This window comes from Brachyhypopomus gauderio, unplaced genomic scaffold (assembly GCF_052324685.1).
Source record: "Brachyhypopomus gauderio isolate BG-103 unplaced genomic scaffold, BGAUD_0.2 sc66, whole genome shotgun sequence".
Lineage (NCBI taxonomy): Eukaryota > Metazoa > Chordata > Actinopteri > Gymnotiformes > Hypopomidae > Brachyhypopomus > Brachyhypopomus gauderio.
Genome location: NW_027506887.1, coordinates 917,501 through 929,737, shown reverse-complemented (window position 1 = coordinate 929,737; position 12,237 = coordinate 917,501). Strand labels below are relative to the sequence as shown.

General features: G+C 46.1%; 1 protein-coding gene across 4 annotated transcripts in view; it reads left to right on the top strand.

The window, feature by feature from the left end:
• The window catches only part of LOC143490778 (chemokine-like protein TAFA-1), a 145,218-nt gene that overhangs the window by 105,571 nt on the left and 27,410 nt on the right, over window positions 1-12,237 (top strand). For all 4 annotated transcript variants that reach the window (XM_076989235.1, XM_076989233.1, XM_076989234.1 and 1 more), the window contains exon 3: window positions 10,469-10,609. In XM_076989235.1, coding sequence (XP_076845350.1) covers window positions 10,469-10,609 — 141 coding nt within the window. The remainder of the gene's footprint in view (window positions 1-10,468; window positions 10,610-12,237) is intronic.

Here is a 12,237-nt window from a genome sequence, read left to right as displayed (position 1 = left end):
GATGTTTGATCAATATCAGCTGCCCTGGATTTCACGTATTTTTTAGATTTTTTTATTTAAACAGCCTCAACCTATGCCTCACAAAACATTTGAGCCAATTAAAATAGATATTGAGATATGCACCAATTAAAGATGAAGACAAGGGTTTAACTGACCAGCACGTTAGAGAGAGAGAGCTGTACAGTAAAACCCTTTACTATGCATTTCCTCTGGTTTCTAAATAAAGTCATTTATGCAAATTACACGTAGCTGATTTTCGAAAATTGTTTATTTATTTTTATTGTTTTTTGTTGTTGTTTTTTTGTACCTGCAGTGCTGTAATTAAGAGCTGTTTGACAGAAAGATCACTGCTGATTTCCCCAGCACAGTATGATTTCTGGTTTTTGCTGCAGCGTGTTTCTCCTTAATGGCTGCAGTGAGACTGGGACAATGCAGGAGTTGAGTCCCCCATAAATTACTACCAACCCCTCCGCCGTCTTGCTTACGGCTCTGTCGCTACCTGGCCAGTATTCCCAGTATAATGGCCTGGGACAGGGGTGCTCATTACGTCGATCGCGATCGACCGGTCGATCGCGAAAGAAGTGTCGGTCGATCGCGAAGGAACGTGCATAGATCTCGTCACATAAAATAGTAGTAGATGAATCGCACATCTGCAGTGACGGTTGTATTTGGATTGACATTCACGGTAGCCAATCTGCAATCCACTCAACAAATTACGTTCGCCACCCCCCCCCCCCCCCCCCCCCCCCCCCCCGCTCAACAAATTACGTTCGCCCGCCACCCCGGTAGATCTTTCTGACTCGGTCATCTTATAAGTAGCTCGCAGGCCGAAAACTTGTGGGCACCCCTGGCCTGGGAGCTGTGGCTGAAGGTGTGGAGTCGAGTAAGGCTCCCAGTACCATGTTTCAAGGAGACGTTAGCGTGAGAATGCTTCAGCAAAATTTAAGAGTCTGCTTGTCTTGTTTTCTTGCTGACCTAAGCTCAGTTTTCACATTTCTGCAGAAATGGCTAAGATTAGGGGGTCAGATGGTAAAACTGATGTTGAATCAGAAAAGGGATGCCATCGTCGTTTCAGGATGTTAGACCTATACTGGCTTTTCTGAACGCTGACTGTCACTCACATATACATCATTACCTGTATCTACACCTGCATGGTGAAAACACATAGCTCAACCAAACCAAAGAGTTGTTTTGCAATCTACTGTAAGAAATGAGGCTGAACCCAGCCTGGAATTGCAGACATACAGAATAAGTGACATTTACACTGATGTAAACAAACATCAGATAAGTAAGATGTATGTCAGTGGGTTCATGTGTTTATCATATGTTTGTTTTGTCTTACCCATGCCATCCTAACCCTGTGTGTACTGTTTACCTACACCCAGGGCTTTTCCTCAGAACAAGCCTCCTCAGTAAGTCGTATTTACTGCAACAAGTCTGTCTAATGTTCATCAGTTTCCAGTCATATGAAGGAAACTGATCTTGAGGGCCGCTCAGTTACCAAGGCAACGTGTGTGGACACCAGGCTGGTTTTTAAGCTTTGACTCATTGGACAGAGCTCTCTGCCTCCCTGCTCCAACCACCACCAACGTACAGGCCAGAATACTTCTACATACCTGCAGGGTCACCTTCATGAATAGGTCTTTAAATAAGATGTATGTGGACTAATGTACTTTGACATTAGACATCTGCTTTAAAAATAAATAATAGGCTACATGAGGTAAGTTGATATTCTATATAAGGTGTTGGGTTTCAACTAAAATATTTAGATAAATAAATGATTGACAAAAACTTCACTACTTAATTTTATACATTAGTCATATATACTATATACTCACCGGCCACTTTATTAGGTACACCTTGCTAGTATCGGGTTGGACCCACTTTTGCCTTCAGAACTGCCTTAATCCTTCATGGCATAGATTCAACAACGTACTGGAAACATTGCTCAGAGAGTCTGGTCCATATTGACATGATAGCATCACACAGTTGCTGCAGATTTGTCGGCTGCACATCCATGATGCAAATCTCCCATTCCACCACATCCCAAAGGTGCTCTATTGGACTGAGATCTGATGATTGTGGAGTCCATTTGAGTACAGTGAACTCATTGTCGTATTCATGAAACCAGTCTGAGATGATTCGCACTTTGTGACATGGTGTGATATCCTGCTGGAAGTAGCCATCAGAAGATGGGTACACTGTAGTCATAAAGGGATGGACATGGTCAGCAACAATACTCAGGTAGGCTGTGGTGTTGACACGATGTTCAGTTGGTACTAATGGGCCCAAAGTGTGCCAGGAAAATATCCCCCACACCACCCCCACCACCAGTCTGAACCGTTGATACACGGCAGGATGGACCCATCCTTTCATGTTGTTGAAACCAAATTCTGACCCTACCATCCAAAGTTTTTACAATCTTCTATTGTCCAATTTTGGTGAGCCTGTGTGAATTGTAGCTTCAGTTTCCTTGTCTTAGCTGACAGGAGTGGTACCCGGTGTGGTCTGCTACTGTAGCCCATCCGCCTCAAGGTTTAACGTGTTGTGTTCAGAGATGCTCTTCTGCATGCCTTGGTTATAACGACTGGTTATTTGAGTTACTATTGCTGTTCTATTGGCTCAAACCAGTCTGGCCATTCTTCTTTGACCTCTGGTATCAACAAGGCACACTGCCGCTCACTGGATATTTTCTTTTTCGGACCATTCTCTGTAAACCCTAGAGATGGTTGTGCGTGAAAATGCCAGTAGATCAGCAGTTTCTGAAATACTCAGACCAGCCCGTCTGGCACCAACAACCATGCCACATTGAAAGTCACTTAAATCACCTTTCCTCCCCATTCTGATCTTGGGCATGTTTACATGCATAAATGCATTGAGAGGGGGGGGGGGGGGGGGGGGGCTGCCTGTATGAGTTTACGAGACCAGGTAATGAACCCTGGTCAGGGGTCGTCAGTGCTAGGGGCAGAGTGCCATGTTAGTTCCTATGTGCCCTATGATTTGGAAGGTTTGAGTTATTTTTACAAGCCACCAATATGTTCATGCTGTGAATAACGGTGGGTTGATTGTTTGTTGATGGGTTTCAGTGAAAGTCTGTTATTCCTTTGATTGATCTGTGGTCTAGGTTGAATCACGAACAGCATTCATTTCAACCAATGTTTTAAGCGTAATTGGTGCCATAGACTCCACATCTAACAGCTCAGCCAGGGCCTACTGAAGCAGCGCTGTAATAGCCCTCATGTGAATTGCCAATCATTTAATATCAGAAACGCAGCCTGTAAGTACGCTTGTGGGCATTCTATGGTATTAATCCATCAGTTCATAAGGCTGTGCTTTGTGTGTGTGTGTGTGTGTGTGTGTGTGTGTGTGTGTGTGTGTGTGTGTGTGTGTGTGTGTGTGTGTGTGTGTGTGTGTGTGTTTTAAGTGTTTGTTCCCCACACCAGCACTATTGGATTATGTGAAATATGAAAAAGTCATCCTTTTCAGCAATGTAGACAAAGCAGCCTGGATGAGAGCATGACTCTGCAATATTTTGAGCACCCTCACAGGCACGGAGGCACATGATTCGAGCTCTGAGGTCCCCCCAGGAGTCTGGGCCATTACAGAAAACCTTACAGTGGTTGTCAGTTGCACCTGCTCCCTTTTTACTTACTCCAGTATGGGATGTGGTTGGTTCCTGCCCGTCTTGCACACTGAGAGTAGCTGCAGTGGTAGTGAGCATCACACACCCAGCAGTGTGTCTGGGGTCAGAAACGAATCACTGAGGATGAAGAGGGTGGAGTGATACAACACACAAGCTAAACCTCATTTCTAGTAAATAAATGTGTTTAGTCACGTGCATGTCAGTGAACGCTAGTGTATTAAAGCACTTAACTTATTTAGAGAAGTTACAAATACTTATTGACTACTTCGTCACAGAAGTGAGGGAGTGATCACCGACCAATGGAGAAATATGGTTATTGCCTGTAATGAATTTAAATGACATTTGAATTACGTTCAGTGTTTTCTTAGGCATTTGGTCTGTTGGCTTTCTTCTGCCATGGTTAAGACTATATTGAGCGCTGATAAGATGTGATACTGTATATTCCAGTGAGTACTCTAATGCTACTCGTTATGCAGGATTAGGAAGCTAAATTAGCAGGAAAAGGTTGTACCTGGATGACATGGAACACTCAGAATACTCGAAACACTCAGAACACTCAAAGTCGGGAGTGAAGTAGCAGACCACATTAAGCCAAGCTGGTTCCCTTTTCTTTGCTAACACATACAAGGGGATTTAATTAACTGATTCTTGGATTTCTGTTGGATTTTTCTTGGATTTCTGTAAGTATTGCTATGATTGCACTGGTATAATCAAGGTATGTGATGTCTTGTGTGCTGAAATGTACTGTATGGCATTCATAATATCTTCAAGGACTGTCATTATGTTTGGCTTAACCATGTGACCACGTCTTCTTTTGGTATCTTGGTATTAATTGTTCTTGTGTCTTTTTAACTGAGCAGCTAGTGTCTTCACATAGTGAGAGGACGGAGGATCATTAGTTACACTTTGCTGTTCCTTCTGGAAAAGTTCCAAAGTTTGTTTTTGATCAATGTCCTGTGTTATCAAAACTAAAATGTGCATTGCAGTCCTGTTGTGTGAATAGATTTTGGGGTTATTGATTTAGTGTGATCCAAAAGCTCTGACAGAATCTCCTTATGTGCATGGCCTCATAAAACATTATTACTTCAATTTTTGAGCTTTTAATTGGCTGTTAAACTAACTCAGAATATCCTAGAGGCTAATGGGTGTTCAAATTTTGTCTCAACAGAAAGAAAAAAGATGGACTCCCCTGATCAAGCAAGAATGGTCTCTGACAAAGTTTAATGAGCTGAATCAGGTACACTGGCATTGAGCTGACGCGGGACCTTTGACCCATGCATAGAAGCGAGTGGTCTAAGAAGAAAGCAAAGTTCTCGTTTCCTTGAGCAATATCGCTGCTGACGAGCTGGCTGTGCTGGCTATGGTGGCTGTGTTGGGTGTGCTGACGAGCTGGCTGTGCTGGCTATGGTGGCTGTGTTGGGTGTGCTGATGAGCTGGCTGTGCTGGCTATGGTGGCTGTGTTGGGTGTGCTGACGAGCTGGCTGTGCTGGCTATGGTGGCTGTGTTGGGTGTGCTGACTGTGGTGATTGTGCTGGCTGTGTTGGCTGAGCTGACTGTGCTGACTGTGGTGACTGTGGTGGCCTTCTTGTGACACTGCCCTGCTCTGGCCCAGTCATGCCTACCTTATTTTAACACACTTCACGGTAGGAAGACAGCATCCATTTTAAGAGGAGTGTTTTGTTGCTGTGTTGCAAAATCACATTTTTTTTGCAAAGCAGCGGAGCGGTTTGTTGCTATGGTTAGTGTCCCACTTCAGATTGACACAAACACTGGAAGGTGTTTTTAATGCCAAAGGCAGTAAGTGTGTACATGGCCTAATGTTTTTTTGGAAGGAATTTATTGTTCCTGATCTTGTGATTTAAGTTCCAAAATGTTGCGGATGCACACGTTAAAGCAGAGGACTCACAAAAGCTGCAGGGAAGTAGTGTGTAAAGCATTCAAGGAAACTGATCTATTTCACAAACACACATCTAGCCCCAGAACATCAGTGGTGAGCACAGATCATTGACGTGCCTCAGCTCATGTCACACAGAGACAGCCGACCCTTTCTGGGTCATTATGACTCTGAGGTCCTCTACATTTGTGACCTGTTTGTGGAGATAATTTGTGGTGATTAACCCTTACGAACCCTCTCATAGTGCAAACAGCCCTTTTTTATGGAGCAGGGGCTTTGTGGGTAAAGGCAGCGAACACACAGGAGAACAGGGAGGTGATGGCTCCCTCCTGACAGACAGGGCGTAGGGTGTGAATGAGTTCAGGGCCGATGGTGGGGTCTGACTGCTTGCTCCGCCCGCAGGTGGTGCTGCCCGGTGGCTTCTCACCCGCCACCAGCTCCGGTTCTTCACACCTCCACCCGATCGAGGGCGGGGAATGGGGAATGGAGTCGCTTCAGTTACATCATGGGCCAGGCACACACACTCACTCACACACACACATATATATATGATATGATATGATATGATATGTAGGAACATGCATATACAACACATAAAGTCACACCATGGCCCTAATCCATAGAAAAACACATTATACACACTACAAGAGCAATTCCACTGATCTGACATGTAAAATGCACCCACACACACACAGATCCTGAAGGACACGAATCTAGCTTCTATGCTGAACGCAGGTAGGATTTAGCAAACAGCCTTGCTCGGTAAGACTGCCCACACTCCAACAGTAATGATGAAAAACAGGATCCAGGAACTATGCCGTGCCTGGATAACACCGCCGGCATTAACTTCCCTCTCCACCACCAGACCCTGCTGACGCCTGGTGGCTTTCAGACATCCCACCTCTCACGTGTGCACAACCATCGCCATCAGCTATTGGTTACCTCTAGTTTTAGTAGCACACCTGATTGGACTGGTGACCATCAGAATGTGAACGGAGGTGTGAATTTGTTGGTATAGTGTAGTGGGTAACAGCCCCCTCCATGCACGCACGCACACACACACACACACACACTACACTAATAAGAGTCCTTGGACAAGTCTCCTAAAACTACATTCACCTTCTTCTGTATCATGGTTGAACTTTTAACATGCCAAATATGTAAATGAGCCTTGCCATAGCCTCAGAGTATGGTCTTCCCTGGGCTTGTTGTGGGCAGGAGAGAGGGCTGATCATGTGATCTGATTTGCCTTCACTCTCCTAATGGTGGTTAGGAGAGGTTAAGTGCATCCCAAGGGCCTCCATTTACCCTCAATGGTGGGCATTTCATGCAGAGACGATAATGAAAGAGGACTTCTGAAGGCAAACTCACTGCGATTATGCGTCAGAACTGTTTGAGTGTTTGTTTTAACTCAGCATCATATTCCTGCCTTTCTAAAGCTTTTAAGACCTGGCATGTCACCTCTCGCTCAGTCTCGAAGAGGGCAGGGGTGGCCAATGCTCCACAGTGATTTTCTTCCAGAAAGAGCCCAGGACAACAAGCCAAACAAGCAGGTTCTGTGATAGCATCATGGTCCCTGCAGGTTAAGACGACCTTTTCCCTGTGTTCCGTCTCCTTCTGCCCACGGCCCACTCTGAACAGCATGCCCTGTCCCCCTCCTGTGCCGCTGTAAATGCGATCTGGCCAGCTGGTGGCTGTGCGTCTGTCGAGTGGAGATAAAGTGAGTTTCTGCAGGCGTCGGAGAAGGCGGGTGGCTAATCGAAGGTCTGTCTGTGGCAGTCTCCATGTCTGAAGTAGCACGGTGCTTTATAATTGTGTGAGAGGGACACTTTCAGTGGGCATGGCCATTAGTCAGAAGGTTCAGATACAGGCAGCCTTCTGCCTCTCCAAACCTACCCCTGTCTCTCCCTGTCTCTCCCAGTCTCTCCGAACCTACCCCTGTCTCTCCAAACCTACCCCTGTCTCTCCCTGTCTCTCCCAGTCTCTCCGAACCTACCCCTGTCTCTCCAAACCTACCCCTGTCTCTCCCTGTCTCTCCCAGTCTCTCCGAACCTACCCCTGTCTCTCCGAACCTACCCCTGTCTCTCCAAACCTACCCCTGGCTCTCCAAACCTACCCCTGTCTCTCCCTGTCTCTCCCAGTCTCTCCGAACCTACCCCTGTCTCTCCAAACATACCCCTGTCTCTCCCTGCCTCTACCGGTCTCTCCAAACCTATCGCTTTCTCTCTCTGCCTCTACCGGTCTCTCCAAACCTACCCCTGTCTCTCCAAACCTACCCCTGGCTCTCCAAACCTACCCCTGTCTCTCCCTGCCTCTACCGGTCTCTCCAAACCTACCCCTGTCTCTCCAAACGTTACCCTGCCTCTACAGACCCAATCTCGTCTCCTTTAATCTTCCTGTTAGATGTATAATATATGTTTGTTATGTCTATAGTTCTGTGTTTCTGCTACTGTTAATGCCCCTATTTCCCTTGGGATCAATTCTGTTCTGCCTGCCTGCTCTCCTCCCAAGTCTCTTCTATTCTCTCCTCTCTTCACCTCTTTCTCTCCTCTCAGTACCTCTCTTCTTCTCTACTCTCTCTACTCCTTGTGGTTCCTCTCTCCTCTCTTTTCCCCCCTCCGCTCCCTTCTTCTCTTCTACCTCATCTTTACTCCATCTGCCTTATCGTGTCTCCCTGGAATGACACCAGGAAGAGACCCTGTGGGCCAAACTTTTCTCTCTCCTTCTTTTTGACCTCTGTAAACTATCTCTCCATTTCCACGACCCCTCATCCCTTCTGCTTCGCCTACTACCCCCCTCCCTCCCCCTCACTCCTCCGGGCTCATCCCTTCTTATTTGGATGGTCACACTGATCTTTTTTTCCCTCTTTTATCTCCCCATTATGTCACAATGGGGTCCTATCTGCCGCAGTGCGTGTCCTGAAGTCCCACTTGTCGTGTGTGTGTGTGTGTGTGTGTGTGTGTGTGTGTGTGTGTGTGTGTGTGTGTGTGTGTGTGTGTGTGTGTGTGTGTGTGAGTTTGTGAGTGTTTATATGAGTGCATTCTGGTCAGTCAGCATGTGTGTAGGTGGCCATGTGCAGTTGTGACATTCCTGGTTCCTGCATTATCCTTCCAGGCACATCACCTCACACAGACACACACACAGACTCCTATGTGCTCCATACCCTTCCTCAGGCCTGCGGGACCATCGTCTTCCTCACCTCTTTAACCCCAATCAGCAAAGTGGTCTAAACATCATGGCGCTTAAGGTAATCAGGACACTGTGAGGGCCGTGATGAGTAGAAGAGAAACACACGCAGTAATTACACGGTGCAGCAGTACTGGGGAGGACATGGGCGAGTCTGCAATCTTCTCTTTAGAGTCCTTTTACGAGGGTCAATTAAACTAATGCCACATTAAATGGTAAGAAGAGTGTAGACGTTAATCTGATGGAGATGGTGCCACATTCCCTGCTCGTATACTGCTGTTTGCAGGATCTTATTAAGAGCCATGCCAGAGCTACAGGAACTCTGGAGCACATCTACAGGGTTAGCTGTGAGGCTACTAACATGGAGAACATGAAGATCAGGAGATCAGGTGGAGGACTGAGAGAACAGGAGAACAGGTGTAGAGCAGAGGAAGGGGCTGCAATGGGCAGATATCATTACAGCCAACTAGTGTGTAAGGTTAAGGGGTGTGTGTGTGTAAGGTTAAGGGGTGTGTGTGTGTGTGTGTGTGTGTGTGTGTGTGTGTGTGTGTGTGTGTGTGTGTGTGTGTGTGTGTGTGTGTGTGTGTGTGAGATAGAGAATCTAAACCAGATCCAGTCCTGAGCATGTCTGCAGAAAGGAGCGTTTTTTTGGTGGTGTGGTTGTGGGGGGGGTTATTTGTGTGTCTTAGTCCATGCTAAATGTTTTGTCTAGTTTACTTCCTGAGAAGTGGTTTCGAGGTAGCTGCCTGTCGTTTGGGACCACTGCTGCGTAGCCTTCTGCCATAATTCTGTTGATTGGTGTTTCTCTCTTTGTGCTACACAGCTGTGGTTCTCTGCATAGAGAGCTTTACATGTTGGTCCTCCAGTGGTGTGGTCACTTTGGTCTGCCTGATTGAGGTTTGGATATAAATGGCCCCATTATTGTTATAGTGACACACTCCACCCACAGAAACCCTCACTTTGATCACGATCCCATGCTGAGAAAACTCCTCTTTCCTTAAAACAGGTGACAAGTTTATTTATAATAGCTGATCAGTGGTTAAAAATTAATTAAATTAAATGAGCTCCTGATGAGAAAATCAAATTTATATACTGATATCAGTATATGAATGTGATCTTCTCATCTAACACAAACACACACACACACACTGCTTCAGAATATCGCTTTGGGTCTGAACAACCATTAATGAGTTGTTGAAGACTCTCCAGCAGTTTATGAAGACATGAAGGTTAGATAAAGTTGTCCCTCATTCAGTGACAGTATCTGGCAGTCAACCCCTTTCCTTGTGCCGTAGTGCATTTTGCTGTTCATGGTAGATGGATTCCGACAGTCATCCCTCTCTGAACCTCCCTCTGCCTGTCACTGATATGTACGTCTCCGGATTTGTGCATCATAGATTTGCGTGGATCTCCTCTGTGCGTCACTGATATGTCTCTGGTGATCCACCATTGGCTGTTGGTGTGTTTCAATATAACATGTGCACAAGATTTCTGATGAAATTGGTTTTGCCCAAAGCTATCACCCTAAGTCCTGTCATGCTTTAAAATTGTGACCTGACTTATAAGAAAAATATCAGCCAAATTTCAAGCTTATATCTATACTGAAATGTGTTGTTATGCCAAGAGTGAAGTCATCGATGTGTTTGCATCTCTGACATACATACATCACTGATATGTGTGTATCACTGAAACGATTCGCTGACCTGTGTGTGTGTGTGTGTGTGTGTGTGTGTGTGTGTCTGCAGAAGGGGGAACGTGTGAAGTGATCGCAGCTCATCGGTGTTGCAATAAGAACCGGATTGAGGAGCGCTCTCAGACAGTCAAGTGCTCGTGTCTGCCCGGGAAAGTAGCTGGTACAACGCGTAACAAGCCCTCCTGCGTAGATGGTAAGAACTCTGACATCACTTCCTTCCACAGGTGAGCAGAAGGGTTCATCCGAGTCCTGTAGACAACGGGACATGTAACGATAACACCATACATTCCTCTGAGGAATATCTGTGTTCCAACACACTTGTAATGTTTTCTTTCCTTTGTTCTCACAGCAGCGGTTCAAAGGGAATCACAGTGATTTATAAATAACTCTTTCTCTTTCTAATTCTAATTCTAACAGTGATTTATAAATAACTCTTTATCTTTCTAATTCTAATTCTAATTCTAACAGAGAGCTTTGCTGCATCCCAAATTCCATGCAGCAGTTCTTCACAGTGTCTGAAAGTCTGAACATGGAACACAGAATCTGTGCACTGGTGTTCCAGCAGCTCAGGACATGTCCACTGTAGAGGCTTGTCCCACAGGCCGGACCACAGGCTCTGTGTTCTCAGTAGGGTCGGTCAGCTGTTTCGGAGATGTGTGGGGATGTGGAGGGCTCTTCTCTGGTCCTCCTGCTGGTGTGGAGTCCAGCGTCATGTGAATTCTGTAGTGTTCTGTTGAGACCCGGGAGGCTCGCCACACCGGATGACGTGCGTAGGGTTGCGTGACTGGTGCATGTTGTAATGCGACTGCTTTGACCTATCACATCGATTAACTCTGGTGACTGGTGTCATGATTGTGCATCAGTATACCACATAGGACAGGTGCAGGTTACTGTAATAAACTCACCTTTGTGGAGACAGAGCACATATTGAGAGCATCAGGGAGAGCCCGTCAGGTGTGGGCCTGTGGAGTGGAAAACTGTTTACATGTGTGCATCTGCTTCTGGGGTGTGAAAAGCCATGGATCCAAAAAGCACTGTTCATCTTGAGTGTTTCTGCCCAAGGAAAAGAATTAAAAGGACTGAACGGATGGACCTAGTGGCTAACGTTTAACAAACCTGAGCCCAGAAATGTGGCACGTGGAACGGTTCGGATGGAGTTGAGTGAAAGTAAACCAGCATCAATAAACCTCTCCCACAAACCATCCTAGAACCAAAGCAGCCCAGAACCGAACCAGCCCAGAACCGGTGCTGGACCAAGGTAGTTGAGACAATTGGAACAATGGTGTTAGTGCGCAGCCGCTAACTTTGCACCTTGAAGGGTTGAATATGTAATAAAGACCGTCCAGACAAACACTGGCCAGCAAGTCCAGTGAGTGACAGTTTCACCTCTTAAATTCATGACCTTAAATAATGTGAATCCTAGTTTCATTTATTTATGTATTGTTTTCAAAGGACAGGTGCAGGTGTATTTGTCTAGACAGTCTTCCCATCACATAAATCTGTTAAGTGTGTAGTAAAACCACTGGTACAACAACGGGCGATGCTAGTGTGGGCTGGGCCGTGCCGTCCTACTCTGAATGTCAGCCTGAAGCGATCTGAACCCATTCCCACAAACGCCAGAGCAAACTCATGACCTCGCCAAAAAGCTGCCGCAGAGACATAGGTGTGTGCGTGTGTGTGTGTGTGTGTGTGTCTGTCTGTGAGCATGTGTGTGTGTGTGTGTGTGTGTGTGTGTGTGTGTGTGTGTGTGTGTGTGTGTGTGTATTTGTATATATGTCCGTTCGTGTGTGCGTGCGTGCGTGCGTGTGTGTGTGTGTGTGT